Raw genomic sequence first — 12,140 nt, 5'->3', positions numbered from 1 at the left:
ATTCTGTTGACTTTGCAGCTGTTACAAGCCATCCCCATCGGGGTCAGCCAGGTGTACGGCTGTGACAATCCCTGGACGGGCGGTGTGTTCCTGGTGGCTCTATTCATCTGTTCACCACTCATCTGCCTGCATGCAGCCATTGGCTCCATCGTGGGGATGTTGGCAGGTAGGACAGAGCCACCCTCTGCAGAGGGGCCCTTGGAAATAATTTTCTTGAGATCTTTTCTTCCTTGTATACAATAAATACTATAAACTTACCAGTAGTTCTCAACCTGCCTAATTGCCACGTTGTTACAAATGGAAAAAAGGGGTCACAACCCACAGATTGAGAACCGCTGACTCACTCTCTTTGTTGAAGTTTTAAAACACCGTCAAGGGTAGAAATTTATTTTTCCCTTTCTTGAGTCTCCAAAAGCAGCAGATTGCAGTTGTGGGATCTGCAGGGAAATGCAAAGAGACTGAAGACCAAGGCAGCCTCTGCACACTGAGCCCTGGAGCTGAGGGGGAGGGGGAGACTGCGAGGGGCAGAGAGCAGTAGCCAAGACCAAGCTGAGGCATACATGGCCCAGCATCTTGAAATCTGTAGGAAGATAAAAGGAAAACTTTTCTCAAAAATCGGATTTCCATTGGACAAATGCGATTTTCTATTTCTACATATGTGGATATGTACAGACACACATTCACAAATGGATATGCTCTTTCTGACAATGGAGTTGGAAATTGGGTAGGGACCCTGGGAGTAGGAGCCTGTTTTGATTTCTTCCAATGTTTTTTAAAGACTGTTTAGAAACAGAACTTTAAACATATTTTTTATTTGGAAATCATTTCAAGTTTATCAAAATATTATAAAAATAATATAAGGGGCACCCTTAAATTCTTCACCTAGCTTCACCTGGTGTTCACAGCTCATCCCTTTTGCCATATCATTCCTCTGGCTACATCTATACAAGTATATTCATAATTTTTCTGAACAATTTGAAACAGAATTTTTCTAAATTGAGATCTTTCTTGCTGAAAATCCAGTTGCTCTCGCCAGATTGATAGGGAGGGGCCTGGGGTCCCCCCTCCTTGGCCCCTTCTCACCCAGGGGAAAGTAGTCATTCCTCTTTGTGAAACCTGTGGTTTTAAAAACGGCTTGGGGACTGGTGTCCTCTTGTCATTGCTGGTTTCCTGACAGCAGTTGCCATTTGTATAAAGTCTTTTGATGGACAGGGTCAGAGGTAAGGGGTGAACAATAGGAGGCCACCCTGAGACCTGGCAGCCATATGGTGGCCTTTGTTCTGTGATTCCGAATGAGCCAGAAACACCATACCTTGTCCCATAGCCCTGACGGTGGCCACGCCCTTCGAGACAGTCTACATGGGCCTCTGGAGCTACAACTGTGTCCTCTCCTGCATCGCCATTGGGGGCATGTTCTACGCCCTCACCTGGCAGACACACCTGCTGGCCCTCATCTGCGGTAGGTGTTTGGGAAGCCCAACAACAGGTCCCGCTGGCTGTTCCTTACCCCTTGACAGAGTAAAACCCATCGTGACCACTCATCAGTACTGAACAGCAGGGGTAGGAGGGCCAAAGGCTCAGGTCCTCACCAGGCATGCCTTTCATAGACGGAGATTTCAGGTGCCTCCTCTGTCAGCCCCAGTCACAACCACTTTATGCTGTTATACTCACCCAACATCACGTAGCTTACAAGGAAATCACATGTGCGGTTCTTTGTCTGCTAATGGCAGCGTTCCTGCACTCCATTTATGGAGTCCCACTTAAGAGCCAGGGCCTAGGCTGGGCATGGAAGATACCATGGTGATACATTCTCGTGAAGCCACAGAGTAGCAATAGAGAATTGCAGAAATAATTATTAGAGCCGTCATGCCTGCAAAAGTTGTTGGAAAGACCCAGTGAGATGATGTACCCAGGGACACTGAAAATCATAACGTAGCACGTGGAAGCTCCATTTCTGTCACGTGAATAGAGGATGCACCATCTGAAGGAAAGTTGGCCACAGTCCTTGTTATAAACCTGCAGCCTGACCCCATGCTCTGTGTCATGTAAACACATGAACTCACTTAATCCTCCCAAGAATCCCACCAGATGTAGCTTGTCAGGCCCATTTTACAGATGAGGAAATGAAAGTCACAGGGCCAATTCGCTTGCCCTAGAACACAGCGACTAATGAAAAACGGAGTGTCAGCCCCTGTCCCTCCCCTTCCTCTCCAGGCATTGTCGCATTCTCTGGAAACAGCAAGACAGGACTTTAATAAATAAACCCAGAGACAAGGGGAGGGAAGAAGAACGTGCAGAACAGCTTTGCTTTTGTTTTTCCCACTTGTATGTGGGCCTCACGAATGACTCCCATGTCGCCTGCACCCCCTCAGCAGCCAGTGTGAGGCTGGATGCAGAGACAGTGGCCCAGCAAATGTTTGCCAAGTCTAAGGTGTCAGACACTTTGAGGTTCAGACTGTAACTGCCTTTGGCCTTCAGAGAAGTGACAGATTGTGGCTGGAACCAACCTGGAGGGCCACAGGGAGAGGCTGGGGTTTACCTCAACACTTCCACGTAAGAATTTGAGTTGGCAAAGAGAGAGGGAAAGATGTTTGGGACAGAGAAGGAGAAAGCTTTGCTGACTGTCCTCATGGTCATGCTCCCCCTGGGGAAACCACCTGCCTGGCTCTGGGATCCAGGAAAATTCAGACCTGATGAGACTTGGTGAGCATCAAACAGCATCACAGCCACTAGGAATCACGTACAGGAGAGACCTTAGGGGGAGCTCATATTGGCTGACCACCCACTGCTAATCATCCAGCCTGAAGTCAATGAGGACAAGTGAAAGACACTTTTTTTGACCGCTGACTCTATGCAGGGCCACCATGGAAGTGAGAAAGGGTTCAAAGGACACACAAGCTTTCCCCTCTGCCTGCAGAGAGTGCAGAGACAGGTGGGAGATGGGCCCCCACCTGCTGCAGAGATCATTCATAATGCCAGGCCAGCATGCCGACGTCAGGGCGTGGTGCAGACACTGAGGCTGCGGAAGGGAGGGTGGGACCGCCCCCCCTGAGTAGGACCCTCCATTCTGCCTTAGCAGTGGCTGGGAAGGGGTGAGGACGAGGCTCTGGGAAGCTGACTCTGAGGTCCTTGTTTCTCCATAGCCCTGTTCTGTGCATACATGGGAGGAGCCATCTCCAACATCATGTCCGTGGTAAGTCTGTGTTCTCCTGAACACTGTCCTGGGAGGTCTTCACCAGCCACACTGTCCAGAGAGCTGGGGAAGAATCCTGAGTGGGAAATGGTAGCTGGTACTCACACCATGCCTCCGGGCAAGGTTTATCTAGTTTGTCCAGGGTGTATGTGGAGGGGGAAGAGTTGAAAGAAAGAGATCACAGTGTAACGAGCAGTGGGAAACACACACAGACAGATGGCTCTGCAGCTGGGCCCATCTGAGGGCCAGTTTTCAGCTCCATCATTGAAAGACTCTGATTGTGTCCCAAAGTACCAACACCTCAAATTCCTTGAGCAACTACTCTGAAATTCCAAATCCAAGAACACCAGTGTCTTCACTGGGGGGAAGGGGGAAATCTCCATCCTCGACCCCTATGATACCCTTCTTCCCCTGGGTCCCTGGCCCAACACATGAGCCCGGGAGCATTCTTAGGACCCAAGTGTTTTTCTTTCCAGGTTGGTGTGCCACCAGGCACCTGGGCCTTCTGCTTTGCCACCCTCATCTTCCTGCTCCTGACAACCAACAACCCTGCCATCTACAAACTCCCACTTAGCAAAGTCACCTACCCAGAGGCCAACCGCATCTACTACCTGACCATGAAAAACAGTGAAGAAGAGAAGTCCCCCAGCGGTGACTAGCCAAGTTTCAGGCAGAAACGCCCTTTGCCTGGATCTGCTCTCTGCTCCCTGTGTCCCCCACTCTGGGCCAATCAGCCACAGCACTCACCGCTTTTGTCTCTCCTAGAGTCTGTGTAGACAGACACAAACACACCTGTAACTCCTCTTGCCTGAAGCTTAATTTTCTCCCTCTGCCCAAATTTCCATAACTATCCGTTGTGTCCCATTAAACGAAGCTGGTAATGAGTTAGAAGTAAGAAGCGTGTTTTAAATGTTGTTGCCTTAAAAAAAAAAAAATGATTTAGTCCTTCAGGAAGATGATTAAAAGATGCTCTATCTGGCATGTTCAACCAAATAATAGATGCTGGAAAATTGAACTTGCTGAGTGGTTCCTGGGCTGGCATGGCATGGTTGTAAGTCAGGAGACACACATGGTGGGAAGTGCAGGTGTGCTAATGGCCAAGCTGGTGGCCAATGGGTACTCGATACAGACTGGAGGATTTTCACCCTGATGGAGTTTTAAAGTTAAAACGGGGACATCTAGGGCACTGGAAAGGCCTAAATAACTAGTCTTAAACGTTCAGTGGTCTGAATAAATGGCAAGGTGAGATTCCCTTGCAGGGAGCAATTGATAAATTATTAATAGATTCCTGTATACGACTTTACTATGGAGGATGAGCACTTCTTGGTTTAGGTCAAACCAGTAACTCTGAGTAGAGATTTCAGTTAAGGAAAGTACCTGAGCTCACTGTATGAAAAGCTTGGTAAATTTACTTCATTTTTCTATTAGTTCATGAGTGCTGGAGGCTTTATAAGGTCTATGGAACTTAAAACAAATGGTTAGCTCTGACTATAGCAGGACAATTACCTGTGAATTTTGTAATTTGGCTTCCTAACTACCATCAACAGCTTGCATTCAGTCTTTTAAATTATATAGATCATTAAAAATACAATAAAATAAATATATCATAGATCAAGGATCAGCAAATTTTTTCTGTTAAAGGGCCAGGTAGTAAATATTTTGAGCTCTGGAGGCCATACAGTCTCTTTGGCAGTCTCGACTCTGTTATTGTAGTGTAAAATCAGCAGGAGACAATACAGAAAGGAATGAGCATGGCTCTGTTCCAATAAAGCTTTATTAAACAAGCAGTAGGTTTGATTGAGCCCACAAGCTACAGTTGACAGATCCCTGATAGAGGCCCTGATAGCAAGCCCAAACAGACACCACCAGGCCCTTTGCAACAGGCACCTCCACAAAGGCACCTTGCATGTTGGGTGATGATGTGAGGACTCTCAGGAAAGGAAGGACACCCAGAAAAGTAGGATTAGGGTGCCTGGAATCAGGAAAAGCTTCTCTGAGGCTCTTTGAGAGAACTGGCAGACCCAGTACTGTGCACCGTGCACTGTGGGACGCAGTTGTATGCTGTCCACATAAATGTCTGGGAACCACTCCTCAGGCCCACCCTCCTTCAACCTCTCACAGATGTGTGTTTTCCCATCTGCCGGAAGGCCCACCACATGGGAGGAAGAAAAAAACATGGCCTTCAGTGCTGCAGTTTCCAGGCAGGAAGAACCACAGGGGTGGAAGGGCGTGTGAAGGTCAGCTGGTCTCAGCGTCCTATCATGATGCATGAATCCTATTTATCTCATTTTGCAATTTGGCCACGTTATTACCCCTTTCTTTCCTCCCTCTGTTATTTGGAAGGTCTACTGTTGTTTTCCATCCCAGTAGTGGTCACTGTCCATTTTCCAACTCTCATAATCACAACCATATTTCTCTCTTATTTTATAGAAGCAAGATGTCAAATCGTTTCCTTGACAAGATACCCCATTTCTCTAATGCTCCTTCCTCACCTTGAGGAACTTAGGCCTTTTAAACATTTTCACTATTCCCCTTCCCAGTGCCCCAGTCCCTAAAATACTTCTACTTCTCCAGCCATCTGCCACCCCTAGATTTTACTAAGATCATTTAACGTTTTTAATTTTTCCCTTTGCAATGTGCCTCTTCATTTTATAAGAATCCTCACTGAGCCCCTCCGTCACACATCTTTAGTAATTCTAAGGCTGCCCACTGGGAGTTTACTATTTGCATTAAGTGTGTTACCTCTACTGACTCTTCTGTCCAGCCTTCTCCCCCTGCCTTGCTCTCTCTGTTCTCATTCGTTACTTGTTTACAACTCTTTCTTATTTTCCTCAAGTAATGTATCAGAGAACATGAGTGACATAGTCTCTGACTTTTTGCACACCATAAGCCTAACCATTTTGGGGGGCATTGGGCCCCTGCCTTGGGGCCCTTCCCCCTTGTCTATGGGTGTTATTTCTTCATTTTCTGCCTTCCTAGTGCAACCAATGAGAAATCTCATTCTTTTTCTCTTGTGAATAACCTATTCTTTCTTTCTAGATGATTTTAAGATGTACTCTTTATCTTTGAAGTGCAGGAATTTTGTGAAGTTGAGCCTAAGGATGTGTCTTTTCACATTGATCCTGTCTCTCAATCTGCAAACTTAAGTCTTTCTTCAGCCTGGCAACTTCTCTTCTGACATTTGTTTGACTATCATTTTTTCTTCCATCTCTTCCCTTTTCTCTCTCTGGAACTCCTACATCCATGTGTTGGGCCTCCTTGATCTTGGTTCCAAGCTGCTTGTCTTTTTTGCTCTGCTTTGAGATATTTCTCCCACTTGATCTTCCAGGCCACTGACTGAGGTCCCAATAATAACCTTTCAGATAAGTTGAATTTTTATCATTTAAAAGTCAGGTTTTTGGTTTTAGCAAATCTTTGGGATAGGGGCTGAAATGGAATCGCCATGTGTGTTTATTATTATTTTCTTACTGTTTATCTTCTCTTGCTCCAGAAATTATACACAGCTTCTAGCAACCTGTGGCCCCAAGCTTCTGCCCATTCTCCTTATCTCATCATAGGTGGGCCCCTGTGTTGGTTGCCTAGGGCCATTTGCCAATTTTCATGAGCCAAGAAACTCCATCTCATGGCTGGACTTCATTCATCCATTCATCCAGAAGACACTGCATGAGGAACTATTAATATGTTACTCAGGACTTGGGCTACAAAAGCCAGGAAAGAATCAGACCAGTTTCTAACTTCAAGGGGTTCATTTTACGGGGATTTACCTGGCCAGGTGAGTAGTCTCACCTGTGGTGAAGATGAGGCTGGTACGGAGGCTGCCTGAGCCCACTCATGGTCAGAGCATCCGTTATTTTCTTGAGTAAATTATCTGATCGGGTTAGTTTTCTGTTTAGGCAATGTGTCAGGCATGATTTGAAGGGTTCCAGGAACATTTCTGTGCTGGAACTTCCCCCTCTTATCCCTGTCTTTTAATTGCCTGCTGCCCAGGCATTTCCAGCTAGCCTTTCAATCTCAGGCTTTGAACCTGTTAAAGTGTAAACAGTGCTGGGAATGTGGCAGTCAGTAAGCTTGACTGATCATTTGCATCTCAGCTTGAAGGAGCCATTCCTGAGAACAGATTTGATTTCTCAAAAAAGGGAGGGAGGCAAGAAGAAAGAAAAAATGGGTGGCAGATCTTATGGGGGTCTTCGGCTAAGGCGGGCATACTGAGATGAGGCCAAGCTGGAAAAAATGAAGGTTTGGCGCCCCCTTGTTTCCTAGAGGGTGATGATGAAGCTGGCTGTGTTTGGCTTGAAGAAGAAAAGAAAGAGCTAGGGCTGTATCTGTCTGCCATGTGAGCTCAGCGAGGCCTGGGGAGGACATCATTTCACTCACTGTCACTCCAGAGCACAGAGCAAGCACCACCAGGTGGGAGCTCATCAGGCTGGCTCTGGATCAGCGGAGAGGGGCGCTTTTTAACAATGGACGTTCTGTGAGAAATAGTGTCCTGTGATGTAGCAGCCCGTATAGCCTATGGCTAGGAGGAGTGAGAGTTATAGGAAATAGCTGTAATGGAACACCTTGGTGAAAAGGGCATGGAGAGAGATTTGGTTCTAACAAGCATGAGTGAGCTCGCGAGATGAGAGCATTGGTGAATTGGCAGTCTCTACACCTGTGGTATTGAGAAGCATGAGCTCAGCCTTATATTAGGCTGGAGGAGCAGGCAGTCAAGAGGCGTGTGCATTCTATCACGGATCCACTTACTCTGACTCTGTCTCCTCTCCTGCCTGCAGAACGCCAGCACGGTGTCTCTCTGCTGAAGATTACCAAGCTCTGCTAAAGACTGAGAGCTATCTGTTCTAAGAAGACCTTTACTCTCTCTAAGATACTCTGTCTCTCTCTCTCCAGCTAAACTAGACAGCCCTCAAGCACCTACGAGAAACTGTTCCTGAGCAAGGTAGCTTAGTGGTCCGCGTCCAGAACCTACCTAAGCTGGGCCCTGACACTGTGAGGCCCCGAGTTTCCTGCTCTCAGAGTGCAGGAGCAGGGCCTGGAGGCTGGCGGGGATGCTGGCCTTGGGTGGATGACCTTTAATGGATGCTGGCCTTGGGTGCATGACCTTTAATGGATGCTGGCCTTGGGTGCATGACCTTTAACCGTAGCCTCTCTTCTCCCCCTGCCAGCTGCTGTGGTTCCCCCGTAGCCCTGAGTTCCTACAGAGGAGTAAGGAAGAGCTATCACTGAGGTGGCAAAACTGTAAGAACATAGAGACCATACCATTAATACCAAAAATATACCATTAGGGCCTCGACAGCTTTTCCTAGCACTTGACCAGTTAGTCATATGGTCACTTCACCAAAATGCTCAACAGACCAACTTACATGGACACACGCCAGGGGACAACTTTATTCCACCAAGTGTCAGCCTTATTCATCTCCTTCCTACCACTGTCCCCCTGTGGGGTTCTTCTTCCTGTCAGCCCTCTAAGAAATGTCTTTCTGGCCTGCCTCCGTGGTCACGTCACACTGTGTGCCCCAGTTTGTCTGTGCTTCCTTACAGGAGTCTGGGCTTTATTTTCTTGGGTCATAAAGGTTGTGAGGGCCTGGGGACGGTTGTAATGTAAAAATCAGGCAGAGGCTGGCAGTTTCAGCACGCACGTGATTTCCACTCAGTAAACCGCAGTCTCACTTCACAACTTTAAAGGCATTCTCATTTTATGTGAGATTTTTTGACTTGCTGGAGTTGTCCTGCCTTCAGCCATTCAGAAAGAAGATAGAAAAATCCATAGGGAACCTTTCTACCCCAAGTGGAACTAGAAATCCTGAGACCCCAAGGAGGGGGGTGAGGAGAGACAGAAAGTCCTTTTAGCCCCCTGTGAATTGACAGTGAGGAGGCCCTGCCCCCGCAGCTCTTTGGAGAATGTCCTCCTCTGGCAAGCATTTGCTCCCTGTGGCCCTGGCCCTTTTCCCTGGAGGAATCTGACCTTCCCACGCTTAGCCCCTGGTGGTCGGTATGGGTCTCCTCCGTCTGTGAACCTGGAAATGTGGAATCGAAGGGAGCCCTTAGCTGGGAAGAACACTGTATTCCAAAGGGAATCCAGACAGTGCCTTCAAGACAAGAATCTCTAGACACAAACTGAGCTCTTGGTATCTGAGCTCCAGGCTTCAGTAGGACCAGTTGGGGACACAATCTCATCTAGGCCTTCTGCTTTCCAGGATGGCACTTTATTGCCCCCACGCTGAGCCTAGCATGTGTGACACATACTCACTACGCCTTGAAGAACTGAGGTTCCGTTGGGCTCACGGAACACGTACAAACTTCCTGACTGGCTTCCAAAGGAGTAATCATTTCCTGTCTTTGCGAATTGCTCACAGGTGGCAGCTCCCTGCTGTGTCCGGGGTAGATGGATGTTTGCTTAGGTGCTGGCGGGAACTCATCACAAGAAGTTCAGGGGCCCTTAGGAGAGGCAAGAGCAAGAAGGCAAGGGACAAGCGTCCAGGAATGAGCCAGGGGACCAGCCAGCAGGGGACAAGGAAACAGTGAAGGCTCGAGTGTCTTCGGTAGATGGCCATGGGTTCTAAACTTGGGACACCAAGGACAAACCCCCATGCCTGAATTGGGCCACTCTGCAAAACCTTCCCATTGAGCCCCTGGAATGTGGGGGCCTGCTGAGATCCTTACACCCACTTTGTTTGCTTTGCTTCCTCAGAAGCCCTTCCCTGATCAGGACCCTCCTCGGCAGTTGCAAAACATCAGACAAGGTGGGAAGGGGCCTTTGACGTCAGATGGGGCATTTGTCTGCTCAGGTGTAGCTAATTTACCCTGCATGAGGTTTGGTTTCTGAACCTGGGTAGGCCACCCCACACCCCATCACTGAGGGTGTGTAGGGGTGGAGAGTACGTGAGTTCAGGGTCAGTGCATGACCCTTCAAACTCCCAAAGCCAAACAAAACATGTTTGGATTAGGCCCCCTCCCCAAACTTCAGCCAACCAGACACTACGGCCTCATGGGACTGGGGAGGGCCAGATTCCCCAGTATATCTAGACCTCAGAGTCCTCTCTGGAGTTGGGGTTAGGTCATGGCCTTCTTGCTCTGAGAGGGTCCCATTGTGAGCCTCCAGGCCCCCAGGACCCCAGCCAGCAGGAGTCAGAAGAAAGAAAGGTCTGAAAATTTTCGCAGAACCAGAAAGACAGCATCTAGGATTGGGCTGTGCAGAAATTTCCATGCAGATGCTGATGGCAGTACCATTCCCCAGGCTGTGCCCTGCCCATATGGGGAATTAAGGGAGCTTATTGAGATTAAGGCAAACCGGCCCCCTGGGGAGACAACACTTGGATAGTTGCTTTAAATGCAAATTCTGGCGTGAGAATTCTAATGAGAGGGGTAACTAGAAGGTAACCTAGGGGACAGCAGGGAAGCTACTAGCCCCTTTAAAGGAAATCTGCCTGGTCTGAGCAGGTGTGGGGACCATGGGAGCTGGAGCTGGCCCTCCCCAGGGGATTTAGGAAGTCTTCTGGCCAGAAGGTCAGAAGGACTAGCTGCAGAAGGAGCTCTGTCTGTCCTCTCCCTTCTCCTCCATGGTACCTTTTCTCAGCTGGCAGACGGGGCCCAGGCGCAGCTTTAGGGAGCACACATTGCCAAGTTTACAGAGAGCCAGTCAGAGGATGGGCTGAGGGATCTGGAAATGAAGAGGTTCGGGTTTAGGTGAAGTCTCCACGCCTGGAGTTGAGGACCAGAGACGTCGCCTCATCGGAAGGAAGTGTCTTCCCAAGTCCCAGTGTCTAGGTTCCTCCAGCCCCGGGCAGGAAGTCAACCGGAGCCCAGGTAAGAGGACCTCAGGGAGAGGAAGGAGCCGGCCAGGCCCCTCGCTGGCAGGACCACCTGCCCTGTTGAAGCGTAAAGAAAGGCTGCTCTTGTTCTGCTTCCTTCTTCTGCTGAGCTGCATCTGGGGAAGAAGCCCCAGGAGGGGGACCTTAGTAGGAACTCCAGAGAGAATCTAGATCCTGGAGGCCTCAAGCTAGAAACGCTCTTAAATATTTATAGTTCAAACCTCTTATTTTATAGACGAGGAAAGTTTGTTCAGAGACTTGTTCAGGTGGTAAAAGAGGCTGGACAAAAGTCCAGGTGTCCTAACTCACCCCCTGAGGCCCTTTCCATGCCACACACCCACTCCATATCCTTCGTCATCCTCTCCACAATGCCACGGCCCACCACTCTGACCCCAGTTCCCAGGGCAGCACTGCGCTGAGCTGAGCCTCTGGGATGTAACCTCAGCTATTGAAATAGAGCTGAATCTTTCTGCCTACAATTCCTTACCTGCTGCTTTCAGGGTACAGCCATCTGCTCCAGACTTCTTGGTCCTGCACCCCTTCCCCTGACACACCAACAGAACTGGATCATCTGGTATCCACAAACATCTTAACACCCCAGCTCCTCAACAGCCGTCTCCACAGTGTCCCTCTCTCGCACATGCAGATTACTACAGACTTATTCTGTGTAGCTACAGACAGTGAATGTTTCTGGAAGACATAGCGATGCCATAAGGAACAACATTCCAGCATATGACAGCTTTCTGATCAGAGAATGGACAGCCTTGCGAGGTATGTGGATGGCCTCCCAGACAGGCACCAGAGAATATAAACCTTAGTGAACTTGCTGAGGGACGCCGCCGTGTGAGGCTTGGATGTGCACAGGGACAGGCCTCTACCCATAGCCAACACCCTGTCCTTGAGGAACCTTCCATTCCAAGTGTTTTCATTAGATTGGAAAGCAATTATTGAATAATTTTTATATGGCTTTTAATGATCAGAGTTAGTGTATCTTGTGCAAATGCAATGGGAATTCAAAGACTGTAGTGATCCGTTTGGTCAAATAATCCACCATGGCTTCACAGAAGAAGCACAATATAAACCAGGCTTTGGAGGATGGATAGAACTTAGGCAAGAAGGGGGACAGTGGAAGCAAAGAG

At 48.5% G+C, this 12,140-nt stretch overlaps 1 protein-coding gene across 1 annotated transcript in view; it reads left to right on the top strand.

Moving 5' to 3' along the window:
* The window catches only part of SLC14A2 (solute carrier family 14 member 2), a 47,684-nt gene that overhangs the window by 13,476 nt on the left and 22,068 nt on the right, over positions 1–12,140 (top strand). The window contains exons 6-9 of the mRNA XM_003784811.3: positions 19–166; positions 1,325–1,459; positions 3,144–3,193; positions 3,670–3,844. Of these exons, the coding sequence (XP_003784859.2) occupies positions 19–166; positions 1,325–1,459; positions 3,144–3,193; positions 3,670–3,844 (508 nt within the window). The remainder of the gene's footprint in view (positions 1–18; positions 167–1,324; positions 1,460–3,143; positions 3,194–3,669; positions 3,845–12,140) is intronic.

The sequence above is a fragment of the Otolemur garnettii genome, unplaced genomic scaffold (genome assembly GCF_000181295.1).
Source record: "Otolemur garnettii isolate 467f Iridium unplaced genomic scaffold, OtoGar3 scaffold00012, whole genome shotgun sequence".
NCBI lineage: Eukaryota > Metazoa > Chordata > Mammalia > Primates > Galagidae > Otolemur > Otolemur garnettii.
Note: the sequence above shows the minus strand (reverse complement) of the source record. Positions and strands in the feature narration are given on the sequence as shown.